Raw genomic sequence first — 18,903 nt, 5'->3', positions numbered from 1 at the left:
GTGTGGCAACTAGGAATTGCTCCGTCGGGGAAGGGGGGGGGGAAATGAGGGTCGGGAGCCCACCGAATTGGGGAAAGGGGGGGGACCACGGAGGCGAGAATCGGGGCAGGCGGGCCTTGGTCCTTTGCGAAGGTTTGTCGTTAAAAATCAAGACACTGAAAAAAAACCACGGGGAGCGACACATAGAAAGTCTAGATAGAAATCTACAAACAGACAAAATATAATATAATATAATATATATATATATTTTATGTATATATATATGTATATATGTATATGTATAAATAACAAATCGGGCTATTTACAAGACACCCACACGCAACGCAACGCCACGCTCACACACACACGCAGGGAAGGGGGGGAGGGATGGGATGGGGAGGGAGGAGGGGTAAGGGGGGGTCGGGGGGTATGGAGGGGAAGTTGGCGCTGGAAGACTGGGCCCCGTGCGCCCCTCCCGGCCGCTGCTCCTGGTTGGGGAAACGTCTCGGAGAATTTCCACTAAGTACTGAAGTAAACTGCGGAGGAAGAAAACAAACAAACAAAAAAAGATATTTTATAGGGAGTCCTCGTTATATGACCGGCATGTTACAGTCATTAAATGGGTCATTCCTATGACCGGCTCCGTTTTGGGAACTGTTTATTTAAAGCAGTAGTCATTAAGTGAACCCATGGTAGGTGTGGTTTTACTGAGAGGTTGGAAGGGCTGTTTTTTCCACAAAACCGTCGTTAAATGGGACAATGCGGTCATATTGCCGGGTGTCCCAAGTTCGGCCGCGTGACCACAGAGGACGGGGAGGGAGGGGGTCGCAATGTCGGAACTGTAAAATCAGGGTTGGAAAAAACACCCATTGGTTGTAACGCCGAATGGTCCCACTTAGCGACCGGTCGTAAGTCGAGGAATACCTCGAAGGGTTCTGGGTAATTGGTATCTGACTGTGCTATGCAACCCAGTGTGCTAAGCTGTAGTTTGCTTGCGACACAACTGGCCTCATAAAACTTGCTACATCAAAACACTGAAAAGTGGTATTCAGCCGGTTCGTACCGGTTCGGCCGAACTGCTGGTAGGTCCACCCACCCGTCCTGGACTAATGCCGTCCTATTTAGCCCCGTTTTCGAGGTCGGGCGCATGCGTGGACGGATCACACACAAAGTGTATGCACAGAAGGCTGGGTGCATGTACAGAAGGCGTGCGCCCGAAACGAGCGTGCGCGTATGAGGTAAACCGGTGGTAAAAATATGTAAAACCCACCGCTGAAACCACCTCATAGGCAATCCTCGACATATGTCCACTCGCTTAATGACTACAACAGTGCTGGGGGGGAAAAAGGGAATTTCCACCGGTCCTCACATGTATGACTGACAGCGTCCTTGCCGTCACATGATCAAAATTCAGGGATACATGGATCACATGCCACCTTCTCAGTAAGGGAATTCACTTAAGGGCTAAGTCAGAAAAAGTTGTCAAATCAGAGGCAACTTATTGCAGCACAGCATCGCTTAGCGACGGGTGCTCCAGTCCCAACTGTGGTTGTAAAACGAGGACTAAAGTTTATTTATTTATTAAGTTTCTGCCCATCACAGTCATATAGATTAAGATTGAGAAGATTATTCAGAAAAAATCTCAGGATGGCTGCAATGTTTTTTTTTTCTAACCAGGATACAGGTAAGTCCTCAACTTACAACAGTTCATTTAGTGACGGTTCGAAGTTACAATGGCACTAAAAAAAGGGGACTTTTCACCATTTTTCACACTCAGGACCGTTGAGGCAATCCCCACGGTCATCTGAACAAGTGGCTCGTATTTATGACCGTTAAAGGGTTTATATGATCTCCTTTTGCGACTTTCTGACGAGCAAAGTCAATGAGGAACTCGGATTCGCTTAGCGACCATATAATTCACTTAACAACTGCAGCGAAACAGGGCAAAACTCACTCAACAACGGCCTCACTTAGCAACGGAAACGTTGGCGCCATTGCGATCGTAAGTCGGGGGACTAACCGTACAGGTAGTCCTCGACTTATGACCCCAAGTTTCCGTTGCTAAGCTGTTATTTGGCCGATTTCCAGCATATTTTATTTTGGCTGATTTCCAGCATATTCTCCTCCATACCTCCAGCTATTATTTGGCTGATTTCCAGCATATTTTATTTTGGCCGAGACTTCGCTCTTGAAAGATATATTTTATGTTTATGTTTGAAAAAATAAAAAAATATTTTATAAAAAAAAGTTTCCGTTGCTAAGCGAGATGTTTGTGGAGTGAGTTTTGTCCCGGTTTACAACCACTCTTGCCACCACTGTTGTTAAGTGAATCACCGCAGCCGATTAAGTTAGTCGCACCGTTGTTAAGTGAATCTGGCTCCCCCCCCTCCCTGTTGACTTTGCTGGTCGGAAGGTCGCAAAAAGGGATCACGCGACACACACTGCAACCGTCGTAAATACGAGACGCCTGCCAAGGATCTGAATTTTGACGGTAGGGATCCTGCGAAAGTTTTTAAGTGTGAAAAAACATTTAAGTCGTAAGTCACTTTTTTTTAAAGCGTCGTTGTAACTCGGAGAGGTCACTTAACGAGGGATTGTAAATCGAGGACCGCCTTCAAAAAGGTCATTTTTATTAAAGTCCATACTGTGGGCAATCGTTGGCGACTTTAAGGATTGGCAGAAATGAAAAATGGAAAGGAGGAGCAAGACGAAAGAGTTGGCAATAAGTGGGACCAACCTATCAGCACCCAAACCCCAAATGAGACTCACTCTAAAGCAGAGGTGTCAAACTCAAGGGACCCCCCCCTTTTCCCGCGCCCCGTTTTTGCTGGCAGAGGGCTATGAAAAGCCAAACAAAAGGAGAAATGTTTCCCCTTTTGCATTTGAGCATCCAAGAAATGACGGGAAAGGAGAAAGGGAAAGACAAAGAAAAAGGAAGGAAGATGGCACGAGAGCAAGGAAGGAAGGAAGAAGGGAAGGAAGAAGAAAGGAGAATGAAGAGGGAAGGGGAAAAAAGAAAAGGAAGGAAGGAAGGGATTGAGGAGGGAGGGAGGGGTTAAGGAAGGGAGGGGCGGAAGAAGAAAGAAGGAAGGGATTGAGGAAGGAAGGAGGGAAGAATTGAAAGGAGGGAAGAAGAGAGGGAGGGAGGGAGGGTTTGAGGAAGGGAGGAGGGAAGAATTGAAAGGAGGGAAGGGTTAAGGAAGAGAGGGAGGGAGGGTTTGAGGAAAGGAGGAGGAATTGAGAAAGGGAGAGGGAGGGAGGAAGAAGGAAGGGATTGAGGAAGGAGGAAAGAAGGGAGGAAGGGATTGAGGAAGGAAGGAGGGAAGAATTGAAAGGAGGGAAGGGTTAAGGAAGAGAGGGAGGAAGAGAGGGAGGGAGGGTTTGAGGAAGGGAGGAGGAATTGAGAAAGGGAGGGAGGGAGGGAGGAAGAAGGAAGGGATTGAGGAAGGAGGAAAGAAGGGAGGAAGGAAGGGATTGAGGAAGGAAGGAGGGAAGAATTGAAAGGAGGGAGGGGTTAAGGAAGAGAGGGAGGAAGAGAGGGAGGGAGGGTTTGAGGAAGGAAGGAGGAATTGAGAAAGGGAGGGAGGGAGGAAGAAGGAAGGGATTGAGGAAGGAGGGGGGAAGGAAGGAAGGGATTGAGGAAGGTGGAAAGAGGGGAGGAAGGAAGGAATTGAGGAAGGAAGGAGGGAGGGTGGAATTGAAAGGAGGGAGGGAGGAAGAGATTGAGGAAGGAAGGAAGGGATTGAGGGAGGAATTGAAAGGAGGGAGGAAGAGATTGAGGAAGGAAGGGAGGAGGAATTGAGAAAGGGAGGGAGGGAGTAAGAAGGAAGGGATTGAGGAAGAAGGGCGGAAGAAAGGAAGGAAGGGATTGAGGAAGGAGGAAAGAAAGGAGGAAGAGATTGAGGAAGGAAGGAGGAATTGAGGAAGGGAGGGAAGGAGGGAGGAAGAAGGAAGGGATGGAGGATGGAGGAAAGGAGGAAGGGATTGAGGAAGGAAGGAGGGAAGAATTGAAAGGAGGAAGGAAGGGATTGAGGAAGGAAGGAGGGAAGAAGGGATTGAGGAAGGAAGGAAGGAAGAATTGAAAGGAGGAACGAAAGGATTGAGGAAGGAAGGATGGAAGAATTGAAAGGAGGAAAGAAGGGATTGAGGAAGGAAGGTTATAATGAGAGTGAGGGAGAGTCTCAGGGAAGTCCTGCCTTAGCACTTGGCCACCAGAGGTGCCCACCTGACACAAATCCCATGTCACGCCCACCATGGCCACGCCCCTGGCCACACCCCACGCCTCCCTCCAGCCCTCCGAGGTCAAACACAACTCTGATGCAGCCTGCCGTGAAATCGAGTTTGACACTCCTGCTCCAAAGCCACTTAAGGCACTTTCCTGTCCCTCTTTACGTCCCATCGCCCCCCCCCACCCGTTTTGTTTTGTTTTTTTTCCCAAGGGTCACTCACCAATGATGATGATCAAGATAATGGCGCATATCACCCCCAGAATTATCATCATCTGTCACGGGAAGGAAGGAAAGAAAGCAGTGTGTGAAATCAGTGGTGCTATTCAGACGGTTCTATCCGGTTCGGGCGAAACGGTTGAGGCGGCTGCGGGAGTCTCCGTCCACCGGCCCCGTTTTCGACGCTCTGTGCATGCACGCTCCCATTTGCGAACTGGTAGCGAACGTAAGTGAATACAACACCTTTGTGTGAATGGTCTAAATCGGCCTTTCTCCAACAGGGCAACTTCCAGATTGCCCCGTCTGACCCCGCGGGAGAGCCGTTTCCCGTCTAAAGCAAAACCTTTCCAGATCCTCTGCGATCTAGCTCCTTTTGGATCCGAAATGAGTGTTTCTTCAACTCCCAGAATTCCCCAGCCAGCAAGGATTTGCCGGAATTCGGCATGGACAAGACAAGAACAAACATCACATTCTTTTGACTGGGTAACTTTCTTAATAGACGGTGGGAATGCGGTAGACGTAATATATCTTTGACTTCGGCAAAAATGGAGAGAAAAGAAAAATAACCCACAAGAAGATTAAATTAATAAATGTGTTATTAAACGTCTTTAATTGAAGAGGAAACTGATAGGCTGGCTGGGGAATTCTGGGAGTTGAAGTCCACCCACCTTCAAGTTGCTCTGATGGAGAACTACTGCTATGGAATCTGGAAGGCTGACGTTCCGTACATCCAGAAGACTACAAGGACCCTGTGGCTGGGCCTGCTTTCAAGTGAGGTCCTCATCAAGCTCGCCCCCCTCCCAAACCTGATTCCATGCAGATGATCACCAGAAGGCCGAGATCATGCAGAGATCACGGAAGGAGGTCAGCATTCCCGCCAAGAGCTAGGGTCCCATCCCCCCTGAACCCCAATATCCTCTCCCTGTTTTTTGAATCCAACCAGATCTTGGGATCTCTTCTCCCAAATCTTCTCTGCACAGGTGGCCTGTGCCACATGATCCTTTTTGCCCGTATTTTCTCTCCGAACGCCTCAAAAAAAAAATTTTTTTTTACAGAATTTTAAAAGAACCGAGTGGAGATTTTCTGTCTGATCCACCATCATGAGAAACCGGACAGAACAATTTACCGGTGGAACAGCTTGCCACCAGAAGCTGTGGGTGCTCCATCACTGGAGGTTTTGAAGAAGAGATTGGACAACCGTTTGTCTGAAATGGTCTCCAACGTCCCTTCTTCCAACTCTGTTATTCTGTTATTCCCTAGAGAAGAGGTCGGCAACCCGCGGCTCTGGAGCCGCATGTGGCTCTTTCATGCCTCTGCTGTGACTCCCTGTTGCCAGTTGGTAAAAGGACGCCGTACTAGGAGAAGACTCTATGGTGGGGGAACCGGACTTCCGGTCAGCAGAGGAAAAAGGACGCCGTGCTGGGAGGAGACTCTATGGTGGGGGAACCGGACTTCCGCTCGGCTCCAGAATTGAACGGGTGGCTTCCAATTAGGACCTTTGTGGCTCTTTGAGTGTTGAAGGTTGCCGACCCCTACCCTAGAGGAATGATGCAAGGTGGCATCTCTTTAACCTCGGAGGTCTCCTCCATCTAATGTTGTTTGCGCTTCCCAGGGACGCGCAAAGCGACAAGGTCTCTCGAAGTCAACATCAGGTGGCTCCTTTGGACAAAGGGGAAGGAAGCAACCAAGTTTTTGTGGGCGAGGAGGAGGTCCATCCTCCGTCCTACCTTTAAGTTCTTCCACCAGTATTTGCGCTTAAGCTTGGCGGCGCTGGTTTCGAATTGAGACGCTCCGGCTTGAAGAGCATCGGCACGGTCGTCCAGCTCCGAAAGCTTCTGATCTCTCTCTAGGACCTTATCGACGTTCACTCGCATGATATCCACCACCTGGAGGGAAAGAGACACCGGGAAAGAGAAGGTCAGACGCCGGAGAAGGCAGCGAGAACCACCAAGTTCTGGAAGTCGATAGAAGGGCAGAGTTTTATCACTCAGAAGGAAATGTCTGCAAGGAAACCACCAAGCTCAGAGGGCACCCAGGACCCCACAGAAGATTTGACACGCGATGGTCACCCAGAAACCAAAGGATTCTTAGAAAGACTTAACTTGGGTGAAAGTCAACCTCCTCATACCTCACCTTCAGCCAGCTAAGCAAAGAATTAAGGAAAGTACAACTAACTAAAAGCCCGGAGGAGGGTTAGATGTCCCATAGCCCTCACGGAGCCCCCACAAAACCCCTATGACCCCCCAAAAAAACCCACCCATCTCAGGAGATTGAACTCAAGGTCATTTTTGAACCCACAGTTTTCCTTGCAAAAGGAGGAATAAGCCTTTATTTCACAACAATACAAACCAATACAGAAGAACTCTACTTGACATGGCTGCCTTCATAAGTCCTTCCTCCCCTGTCTCTGGTGAGTGTTTAGAGACCGAAGCTACATTGATTGATTGATTGATTGATTGATTGATTGATTGATTGATTGATTGATTGAATTCAATTCAATTCAATTGATTTATTTGGTGGTGGTTCCCAGAGACCTTTAAACTCAAAACCCAGGCTTCCGTTTATTTAGTTTATTTGGTGGTCGCGTCCGAGAATATTCCAATTTTGCCTGACTGGCAGAGGGTGCTATTTTCATGAGACAATATGAGGGGGGGAAAATAGGGTTACCTATCAGATGGAGGAGTTATTATATTACTGTTGTTTAATTTGGGGGTCTTTTTGTGTACAATCTAACTCAGGGGTGTCAACTTCAAAGGTTAGATCAGCACTGTAGTTCTCCGCGGGCCGGGGGGGACACAGGATGGACTCCTCTTGAAGCACTTTGTCGGCCAATACGGGGTGCGAGGAGGCGCATGCGGCCCCCCCTGCACCCCGTTTTGCCCAGCAGACACCCCACGGGCCAGTCCTTTACTATTTCCAGGCCGGCCCCGCGGGCCAAATTTAAGCACCCCGTGGCCGGATCTGGCCCGCGGGTCTTGAGTCTGACACCCCTGATCTAACTGAAATTAAATCAGATTCAACTTCAGTCTCGGTTGTTATTTTATAGCTTCGGAAGTGTGTTTGAGCCCATCACTCACGACTAGCGAGGGCCAGGAAGGACCCTCATCCCGATTTAAACCGAAATTCCTTCTGCCGACGATTGCAACACAGGTAAGTCCTCGGCTTGCGACCCTTCGTTTAGTGACCGCTCCAAGTTACAACGGCATCGAAAAAAAAGTCACTCGGGACCTGTTTTTCAGAGTTACCCTGTTTCCCCGAAAATAAGACCCAACCGGAAAATAGTTCCTTAGCATGATGCTCGTAATTTAAGCCCTGCCCCCAAAATAAGCCCTAGTTAAGATTGTCGGCCAGATGGATGCATTTAGTACCGTATCCCCCCCCCCCAAAATAAGACCTAACCAGAAAATAAGCCCTTATGCGTCTTTTGGAGCAAAAATTAATATAAAACCCGGTCTTATTTTCAGGGAAACACGGGTATGACCTTTGCAGCATCTCCATGATCAAGAAGCATATGTCAGACTTCGATGCTATCTCAAAATAAATGAATTTCCAAACTGCCAATCTTTAAGGAAATCTTTTCTTTAATTGAGCACAGCCACCGGATCATGACTCGATGCAGACAAGACTGACCTTTTGCCCCCCAATCCCTCCCTTTCCGATCCCCAAATCTCTGCTTCTCATTGGCTATCTTCCAAGTCATTCTTCAGACTTCTTGTCTCATCATTTCCCAGGAATGTTCCCCCCCTCTTCATTTCCACGACAACCCGACTTCAAAGGGATTTAGCAGGCAAAAGTTCAGAGCTTATCTCTCTCTATGCCAGCGTTGAAGTGCTGACATCATATACATTTCATATATAAACATTAAGTTTATTACTGATGGGGGGGGGCTTGGTGCCCTCTCTGTACCCCTGGCAAAGAGGGGCATAAAATGACCCCTCCACCACCCTCAAGCTCTCAAGCTCTGGAGCAGTGTTCCTCCCCACCCCCAGCATGGACTACAACTCCCAGAATTCCCTACTCCTCACCTCATCCACTTGAGCCTGGGTTTGCTGGAGCCTCCGGTTACTGGTGAGGTTGGGCGGGGGAGCGGGGGGACCCCCGGCCTCTCCTCCGGCAGCCGCGGGTGGGACAGCAGCATTAGCCGACCTGAAAGAAGAAAAGGAGAGTGTGATTTTGTGTTTTAAACACGGCATCTTAAAAACAAAAGGGGGGGTATGGATTTGAAAGACCCCCTCCCCTACCGGCACGGTGCAAAGAAACCCACCTGAACCTGAACTGACTCACCTGTGTGTTTCTCAGCATCAAAAACGTGTCAGGGCCCGAAAGGCTGATTTGGGACCCGTTCATCGCAACCCATTTCCCGTTAACCCAACCTCCAAAAAAATTCATAGGCAGGAAGTACCTAGCCACATCTTGTTCTTAAGTTCCCAGAATTCCTCCCAACCAGCCAGCTAGCCACTGCAGAGGATTCTGGGAGGTGAAGGCCACAAGGCTAGGAAATCGACAAGGTTGGGAACGGGATCAGGCCCGGTTGGTTCAAAGGCCCAATCGGATCCCTACCCTGGGGCTAGATGGGTGGACTTCAACTCCCAGAATTCCCCAGACATTATGCTTTAATTTTTTTAAAAAAATAATTTTGATTGAACATTTTTTTAAAAAACAAAAACAGATATTTACATCTTTTCAACATCAGTAATCTATATTTATACCAGGGTGGATAAAAATCAATGATTTTTTTTAAAAAAATCAAAAAAATCAGATTTTTTGATTTAAATCGGATTTTTTTGATTAAAATCAGATTTTTATTTTTATTTTTATCAAATTCATTTTAATAAAATGGTTTTGGAGTAAAAAAATCTATCTAAAGATAGTTTCTATTTAAGATACATTAATAATTTAGTTTATTCAGCATGAAATGTAGCATGAGGCTGTATATTCTGCAATATTGGGACTCTTGGTGAGTCAACAGCAGGTCACAGGAGGAGCCGCTGAGGGACAGAGATGGCAGTTGCTCTTTAAAAATTATGATTTAAATAGAGTTGATTTAAATCAAGCCTTTTTACTAGTGATTTAAATCATGATTTAAATCATAATTTAAATCAACTTGATTTAAATCAAATCCACCCTGATTTATAGTCTCTTATCTTAATCTATCTTTTATACATATATTTCTAGTATATCATATATGTTGTGACCCCGACTCCCGAGCCTGTCCTAACAGAGGAAGAGGACTCAGAAGGTGATGGGGAGGAACTGACAAGGCCTCCCTCTCCAGGACCCTCCTCTCAGGCAATGCCTCAGGTTCCATCCGAAGGCCAGGAGGAACAGCCTGGGATGTGCCAGGAGGAAGGCATATCGGAGCACCCATTGATAGGGAGCGAGGATGATGAATCCTGGCTTGATCCCAGGCAGCGTCGGAGGGAGAAGCGTGCGCAGCAAAGGAAGAGGCGTGGGAGGGCCAGAGATTGAGCTGAGTCACGGAGCCACGCCCCACCAGGAATAAAAGTGGGTGGGATTGCTCTTCAGGCTTTGTGACGGACAAAGTTAAACCCTGAAAGTCACATCGTGATCTCTGAAATTCGGCTTGGATATATTTTGGACTGAACATTGACTAAACTCTTGTCTCGTGGATAATTTGTTGCTCCTGGAACGCACTGAAGATAAGTCCTCTTCTGCTTTATGGGAGTGAAAACGGTCTTGGCAGGCATTCGGCAGTTTGCTGCCAAAACCTTGCGTCTGCCAAGAATTCTAATCTGTTTACCTAATAAAATATTGGCAGACGTGCTTGGTATTACGTTTGCCTGTGTGAGGAAGGGGGACAGAACAATATATATATACATTTTCTCTTAATCTAAATATTTTATTTACAGTTAACATAAACAGGTATCTAGTTTCCTTTCCACAATTTATATCTTCCCATTTGTTTCCATATTTCTCCACCTAATTAAACTATCGTTTAGTTTTCTTTTGTCCCTCCCCCTTTCTTTTCCCCTTCTCCTCCAACCATTTATACCATTTCTCCCAGACTAAGTAGTATTCTGTTTCATCTTTTTCTTGTATCTCCTTTGTGAACTTATCCATTTCCGCACACTCTGTAATTTTTCTAATCACCTTGTCTTCTGATGGTATGTCATTGTTTTTCCAGTTTTGGGCGAAAACTATTCGTGCTGCAGTCATTATATGAATAATTAAGTATTTTATTTCTTTTTCATAGGGTCCGGTAATTATTCCCAGTAAGAAAGTTTTTGGCCTCATTTCTATTTGTTGATTTATAATGTCTTCTATTTGTATTTTTAATTGTTTGCCAAAATTGTTTTGCCTTCTGGCAAGACCACCACATGTGATAATAAGTTCCTTTTTGATGTTTACATTTCCAACAAAGCGGGGAAGTATTTGGAAACATCTTTGCCAATCTGGCAGGTGGGAGATGTCACCTATAAAACATTTTATACATATTGTCTTTATAGGGTACAGACATTGTTAGTTTGTAATTTATATTCCACAATTTCTCCCATTTATCTAATTCAATATTGTACCCAAAATTTTTCACCCAAATTATCATATTTTCTTTAACTACCAATTTGAATCTTAATAAATAATTATAGGGTTTTTAAAATCAATTTATCCTCTGTTCCCTGAAGAATTTTATTTAATTCGTATGTTCCCTTTTGAAATCCAAATTGTGCCAAAATATCTAAATTTTATTTGCATACAGGGCCACCAATCAATGTCTATACCTAATTCTTTCAATTCCTGTCTTGTTCTTAATTCCCCTCGATTGTTCAGCAAATCTTTGTAAGTTTTCATTTTGTCAATATCTAGAGCAGTGATGGCTGTTTTGCCGTCGTGTGCCAAAAGCGGGGGGAACGCAGGGCGTCACTTGCACACGTGTCCACACCCATAATTCAATGCGCCCCCACCCCCCTCGCGCATGCGTGTGCAACCCCCCCCCACACACACTTTTTTGGAGCCTGGGGAGGGCGAAAACGGCCTTTCCCACCCTCCAGAGGCCAGAAACGGCCCGTTTCCCGACTTCCGGTCCCACCTAGAAAGGCTCTGGAGCCTGGGGAGGGCGAAAAATGGGCCTTCCTGTCCCACCGGAAGTCAGCAAACGGGCTACTTCTGGCCTCCGGGGGGGGGGGGGAGGCCGTTTTCGTCCTCCCCAGGCTCCTAGAAAGTCTCTGGAGCCTGGGGAGAACGAAAAACAGGCCTTCCCCAATTTTTGGGGGGGGTTTTAATTTATATGCCGCTCTTCTCCGGAGACTCAGGGCGGCTTACAATGTGTTAAGCAATAGCCTTCATCCTTTTGTATATTTATACAAAGTCAGCTTATTGCCCCCACAATCTGGGTCCTCATTTTACCTACCTTTGAAAGGATGGAAGGCTGAGTCAACCTTGAGCCTGGTGAGATTTGAACTTGCAGTAATTGCAAGCAGCAGATGTTAATAACAGTGCATTAGTCCACTGTACTATCAGGCTCCTCCCTTTTCCCCTCCCACAGGAAAGCATGCCATCCTCTTTGTAGATCATACCCTTCTAATGACAATATTCTTTTGTTTTTTAGTTCCATCCAATCTTTAATCCATATCAATGAAGTTGCTTTGTAATATGTTTCCCAGTCTGGGAATGCTAATCCTCCTCTCTCTCTCTCTCTCTCGTGTCTTGCAAATGTTTTATTTTGATCCTTGTTTTCTTCCCCTGCCAAATGTAATTCACTATATTATGCTTTAATTTGGATAGGTGGCAACTCCCAGAATCTCCCAGCCAGCATATTTTAAGACAAATGGACTTCAACTCCCAGAATCCCCCAGCCAGCATATTTTAAGACAAATGGACTTCAACATATTTAAGCGACTTAAATATGGTTTAATTAATTAGGATGGCTTTTATTTTTATTTTTTTAAAAATGATATATGTACTGTTCGAAAGCTTTAAATCAGTTTTGTATGTATAAAATGAGTATGTATGTATACCCAGGTCTGCTGGTTCTTTAAAGTAATGCTAACAATATTCTAAAGTTGGTAAAAATATTATGGACTTAAGATTTGAAAATAGGGGAATGATTGTATCATTTCCCACAGCAAGGAGAAGCCGAGATGGTTAAAAAAAATGATTCTTTTATCCAAAGATGAGATTATATTTAATTTGGTCTCTAGTTCCGGATTTTGGGCTTGCAATGAGAAGGGGAAAAAAAATAAATAAATGAAACTTTTGATTCTGTTTCTGTAAACTAAGACAGGATTATTGTTACAGAAATGGCTTGTACATACTCTGTTGTGTGAAAGCAAAAAAAAGTCGTGGTTGTAATGTTGTTACCTTCAACTGTGTCAAAGAGCGTTGGAAGTTGGTGCCTTTTTATTTATTTATTTTTCTCCCATTTACCCTTCTTTTTTCCCTTCCTCTCTTCTTACTTTTCCATGGTGTTTTTTTTCCCCCTTTGTATTATATACTTCGATAAAATTAATAAAAAAGTGTACATGGCAAAGATGGCTGGACTTCAACTCCCAGCATTCCCAGCCAGCATGCTTTAAAGGTGGACTTCCCAGAATGCCCCAGCCATTTTCTCCCCCCCAACCCCCCCCCCCCGTTTTATCCTAGTCATGCAGGGGTCTGCAATCTTAAACACTCAAAGAGCCATTTGGACCCGTTTCCCACAGGAAAAAAAAAACACCGGGAGCCACAAAACCTGGGTGGGCGTGGCCAACTCCACATCACTCACTCCCAACCCGTCACATGACCCCCCCAGCCACACCTACCCAGCTGGTCATTAGGGCAGAGAACGGAACCACAAAACCTTTTTCTCTCTTTCTCTCCCCATCTCTTTCTCTCCTCCTATCTCTCTCTCCGTCCTCGCTCTGTCTCTCTGAATCTATGTCTCTCTCTCTCCCTCTCTCTGTATCTCTCTATGTCTCTTTCTCTCCTCCCTCTCCCCCCCTCTCTCTGTCTCTATGTATCTGTTCTGTTCCCCAGGCATCTGGCTCCACTGGGAACAGGCAGATAAACTCTAGCAAACGGGTTTTCATGCAGATTATATTTATTTGGGAATCCATGAACACATAGACTTACAATTATGGTGAGTCACGGTGAGGTGCATCCAAAAATTTCATAATCTATCCCATTTCCTAGTGTAAAATGATGGTAGTTATGTCCCCCTGTTCACAAAGCATGTTTCTCTCTTTTGGGGTAATTCCAAATGGCCGGGTCTTTGTTCTAAAACCCAGGCAGAAAGCCTCAGTGGCTAATCAGACACACAGATATGGTCACATGTCATGGACTATATTTCTCATAATGCAATCTCTCTCTACATCTCCCACAATGCAATCTCTTAAGGAGACAGCTCTTAATCCTTAAGCTAACTAACTCGCCACAACTCACTATCTGTAACAGCACACTCCCACCTGGAATTATAAAATTCCACTACTAACCTAACTACTTAACTGAGATAAACAAAGGCATAGCAGAAAACAATATAATGTAACTATCTAATTGACTAAGATAAACAAGATTATATCATCAAACAATGCAGGTTGTGGGGTAGACACAATTCATGCAAAGCTTGAGGTGCAGTCTTCAAGGTCTGCCTTCGCAGCAGTTCCAGGTCGGTGACTAGTCTAGAACTGCTTAGTAGAAGTCAGGAGGGGTCTCGTAGCCGGTCGATACAAACTGGTCCTGTGATGGCCCATCCAAATTCTGTCTTGAGGGCACATGGAGATCCCACTGGGCCTTTGACCACTGCCTGGGCAGGGAAGGCTTCGGGGGCATCCACACCCAACAAGAGCAGGATTTCGGCTTCAGGGTCTAGGGCAGGGAAGAGATTAACCATGTGTCTCAGGTGAGGTATATTGCTTGCTACCTCTGGTGTCGCGATTTGACTGCAGTTGTCTGGTAAAGTGTCCCATTCTAGCAGTGGCGGCCATGCGAATTTTGCACTCCCATCTATTGATTCTCTGCAGAATCCGGTAGCTTTCCTCCCCGCCGTGCGCTGTAACCAATACATGTCGAAATCGTGAAGTGTGTTTCTTCGGTTTGAAGGTCAAAGCGGTCGAAGAAAGATGATCTGGCTAACGATTGGCCGCTCTGCGTGTCCACTATCACATACATTTTCACTGCCTCTTCTGGGCATCCAGCTGGATAGACTTTAGGTACACAGATCTGGTGGCATGAGCGAGGGGATGGTGAGCCGCCGCATACCGACATGCAGTTGACACTCGTCGTCATCTGGGTGCGTTTCATTGTCGTGCTGAGACTCATTAGTCATAGGAGAGGTAGAAGTCGACCGTGGAGTAGGAGTCGGCTGTGGTGTCGACTCACGCTCTAGATGCAAGGCGGTTGGGTGCTGGCCACTTTTGCATAGATAACATAGCACCTTAACTGTGCAAGCTTTGGCCCTGTGGTCCGTAGACTCACAGCATTTGAAGCAGACTTCGTACTCCCTGATCAATGCCTTTCTTTCGTCCAGGGACTTCTTTCGGAATTCTCTGCACCTATTCAGTGTGTGTGAGGTCTTGTGCAGTGGACAGATGGGTTCTTCCTTTGCTTTCTGAGGTCGATGTAGAGCTCTCTTAGACAGCTTTACATCGGACTTCCTCGTTGACAGGGGGACGACCTCTGTGCTATGCACTGACACAGAGGCTTTTCCTCTTGCGGCCTGCGCTGGGCTCTTGATCGGACCAAGGCTTTGGTTGGTTCTTCTGCTGGCAGAGGTCCTTTGTATTGTAAGGTTTTTATTTCGTGGATCATTGTACTTCTTTGACATGTGGGCAACAAATTCTTGAAGGGCGGCGAAGGGTGGTTCTCTGTCAAGGTTCTTTGCCCTGTAATTATCAGCCAGGTCGATCCATGCGTCAACCAGTTTCGGTGGTAGTTTTTTAACGATAGAACTTTGTGTCTTATACAGGTCGAGACAGCTAAGTCCCGGCAAGGTGGGATCCATTTGTGCTGACCGCAGCCGTGTGAGGAGAACGGAGAAGTGCCATAGTTCTTCAGGGTTACTGAGGTCCATGGCAGGGAAGTTATCGACCTCCTCTAGGAATGAGGACTCCGTCATCGTAGGTGCACCATACCACTCATCGAGCGTTTCCCATGATAGCCTGAGGGCTTCAACTGGCTCGTACATTTTTGATGCGTAGACCCCCTTTACTGCTTGTACTGATTGTGGGCCTAGCCACGTGATCATGTGGCCGAGTTCCTCGGCTGGCTCCAATCGTTCGCCCTTAATGGCATTTACAAAAATATGCTTCCATATCATATAATCTATGCCTGACTTGTCAGAGAACTTGTGCACTCCCCTATATGCCAGGTCCATCCTTCTCCAGGATGTTGTAGTATCCTTTAGGAGATGTTGTTGCAGTTCGCCTTCTGACCACTGAGGTGCGTTGCAAACTCTAGGAGACGTTGTTGCAGTTCGCCTTTTGACCACTGGGGTGCGTTGCAAACTCTAGGAGACGTTGCAGTTCGCCTTTTGACCACTGGGGTGCGTTGCAAACTCTAGGAGACGTTGCAGTTCGCCTTCTGATCACTGGGGTGCGTTGCAAACTCTAGGAGACGTCATCGTAGTTCGCCTTTTCACCGCTGGGGTGCGCTGCAAACTCTAAGAGACGTTGCAGTTCGCCTTCTGACCACTGGGGGTGCGTTGCAAACTCTAGGAGACGTCGTTGCAGTTTGCCTTTTGACCACTGGGGGTGGCAGTACACTTTTGGCCACTAGGGTGCTGTTACCTAACTAATGCTTGGGTTAAACTGGTTTCAGTGTGTTCCTTTATACAGAGCTGCAAATCAACTGTCCGATTTGGGGACCCTAAACATTGAGTGGCTAGGCTGGGAAAGCAACTTGTATCATGCAAATTCAATCTCCATGGGGGCCACGTGGCTCTGCTTGCTTTGTGCTAAAACAAGGCCTTTCTCGTTTTACAGCCGAGGTGAATTGCCTGGGCCCCTTTATAGCAGGGCAATCTTCTTAGCTAGCACAAGAACTGTCTTTCCTCTTTCTGTCCTTTTACTGCTGAGCAGAATATTTTATACTCAGTTAAATCCAAATGGAGTTTGGGATGCAAAGAGAAGGAAAGCAGGTTTTGTCACTTTGGTGGCTAAGCAAAGGTCACAACTAGATGCAAACGAAGTCCTTTGGTAAGTTGTGCGCAGAGAAGAGATGCATTTTTGTTCGTTTTGTTCACTCAAACAGAATGTCCATCAATGCTCCAAGAGAAAGAAAAAGGGAGGGGGGTCAGGCAGTCTACATCATTTTACTGTTCTGTTCCCCAGGCATCTGGCTCCACTGGGAACAGGCAGATAAACTCTAGCAAACGGGTTTTCATGCAGATTATATTTATTTGGGAATCCTTGAACACACAGACTTACAATTATGGTGAGTCACGGTGAGGTGCATCCAAGAATTTCATAATCTATCCCGTTTCCTAGTGTAAAATGATGGTAGTTCTGTCCCCCCTGTTCAGAAAGCATGTTTCTCTCTTCTGGGGTAATTCCAAATGGCCGGGTCTTTGTTGTAAAGCCCAGGCAGAAAGCCTCAGTGGCCAATCAGACACACAGATATGGTCACATGTCATGGACTACATTTCCCATAATGCAATCTCTCTCTACATCTCCCACAATGCAATCTCTTAAGGAGACAGCTCTTAATCCTTAAGGTAACTAACTCGCCACAACTCACTATCTGTAACAGCACAGTATCTATGTCTCTCTCTCTCCTCCCCTCTCTGTATCTCTCTATGTCTCTTTCTCTCCTCCTCTCTCTCTCCTCCCTCCCTCTGTCTCTGTCTCTATGTCTCTCTCTCTCTCTCCCTCTCCGTATCTTGGATTTCCAAGGCCAGGCGAGGAGTAACTGGGAGGGGAGGGCGAAGAGTGGGACCAGCCAGTGATGGGACAGGGAGCCACAGCAGAGGGCCCAAAGAGCCATATGCGGCTCTGGAGCCGCAGGTTGCCGACACCCGTGCTAGTGGCTTTAAAGAAACAGCGCGGAATTTCTTCTAATTTTGGAAGCGCTTTGTTAAAATATATAACCACGGCTGACGTTGTGTGAGTTCCGTGTAATTAGAGGGAGGGTGTTAAGAAAAAGAGCTTTAGGCTTAATCCCTGGGAAGGGATTAACAAGCCAAGATTAGTAGTACAGTAGTAGTACAGTAGTAGTTGTAGCCATCTCTAAATGACCAAAAAAGGAAACTGGAAAATATCTTGTTAGGTGAGAAGATGCCCCCCAAAAACTGGAATGAGACTGTTAAGAATTTTAAAATTCTTGCAATTCTCGCAAAAGCCTCGCAAATCCGTCATGCGTGTAACACACGTGTGCCTTAACACAGATCGGTAGAAGTTGGATGAATTGCAGGGAGTCCTCGACTTTACGACCACAAGAGACCAGAATTTCCACTGGGAATGAAGTGAGTCACAGGCACACGCCCGATTTTATGACTCTCCCCCTTTTTTTTGCCTAGGTTGTTAAGTGAATCAACCGCAGTGGTTAAATCAACCGCAGCAGTCGTTAAGTGAATCCAGCTTCCCCCTATTGACTTGGCTTGTTGGGAAGGCCGCAAATGAGGATTGCGTCACCCCAGAAGGCGTTGTAAATACATCCTTGGTTGCCAAGCGCTCAAACTTTTATTATATGACCTTCGGGATGCTACGACGGTCATAAGGGCGAGAATCAGTCATTATCACAGCTTTTCCAGTGGCCGTTGTGATTTCAAACAGCGGCTAGACAAATGGTCATAAGTCCAGGACGACACCTGCAGGAATGACGGGATCCAAAATCTTCCGTTTGCGGGCTACGACGTGCTCTTGCGGAAGGCCGTTATAGCGAGTCCTCGACTTACGACCACAATTGAGCCCCCAAATTTCTGCCGTGAAGCGAGGCTTTGGTTAAGTGAGCTTTGCTCCGTTTTACGACCTCCCTTGCCACGCTTGCAAAGTGAATCAATATTAAGGTGGTCATGCAGTCGTTAAGTGAATCGAAAGGTCGCAAAGGGGGATCACGCGACATCCCCCCCAACTGGCACACTGCAACCGTCGTAAGTACAAGTCAGTTGCCAAGGTCCGAATTTCGATCCCGTGACCACGGGGAAGCTGCCACAGTCGTAAGTGTGGAAAAAAACAGTCGTTACGTCCCTTCCTTCAGTGCCGTTGCAACTTTTTCAACGGTCACTAAACGAAAGGTTGTAAATCGAGGACTACTGTACTACAAGAGGGTGGAAGTACATGCAGTCTTCAATTTACACTCATTCGTTTAGCCACCATGCGAAGGTACAATGGCACCGAAAAAAGGGACTTAGGACCGTGTTTCACACTTACGACCGTTGCAGCCTCGTGGTCACAGGATCAAAATTTGGCCGCTTGGCAACTGACATGTCCTTATGACACTCACAGTGTCCCGGGTCATATGATCCCTTTTTGAGACCTTTTGACTGGCCAAGTCAAAGGGAAAGCTGGATTCATTTACCGACCATGTGACTATCTTAAAACCGCAGTGATTC

The 18,903-nt window shown here is 46.4% G+C and overlaps 1 protein-coding gene across 1 annotated transcript in view; it reads right to left on the bottom strand.

Annotated features, from left to right (window-relative positions):
- Positions 1 to 221: 221 nt before the first annotated feature.
- LOC117659825 (vesicle-associated membrane protein 2) overlaps positions 222 to 18,903 on the bottom strand; it is a 28,366-nt gene continuing 9,684 nt past the window's right edge. The window contains exons 2-5 of the mRNA XM_060684914.2: positions 8,450 to 8,570; positions 6,152 to 6,310; positions 4,429 to 4,480; positions 222 to 515 (exon numbers count right to left, since the gene is read on the bottom strand). Of these exons, the coding sequence (XP_060540897.2) occupies positions 499 to 515; positions 4,429 to 4,480; positions 6,152 to 6,310; positions 8,450 to 8,570 (349 nt within the window). The 3' untranslated portion in view covers positions 222 to 498. The remainder of the gene's footprint in view (positions 516 to 4,428; positions 4,481 to 6,151; positions 6,311 to 8,449; positions 8,571 to 18,903) is intronic.

Source organism: Pantherophis guttatus, chromosome 4 (genome assembly GCF_059756535.1).
Source record: "Pantherophis guttatus breed Tessera chromosome 4, ASM5975653v1, whole genome shotgun sequence".
NCBI lineage: Eukaryota > Metazoa > Chordata > Lepidosauria > Squamata > Colubridae > Pantherophis > Pantherophis guttatus.
Note: the sequence above shows the minus strand (reverse complement) of the source record. Positions and strands in the feature narration are given on the sequence as shown.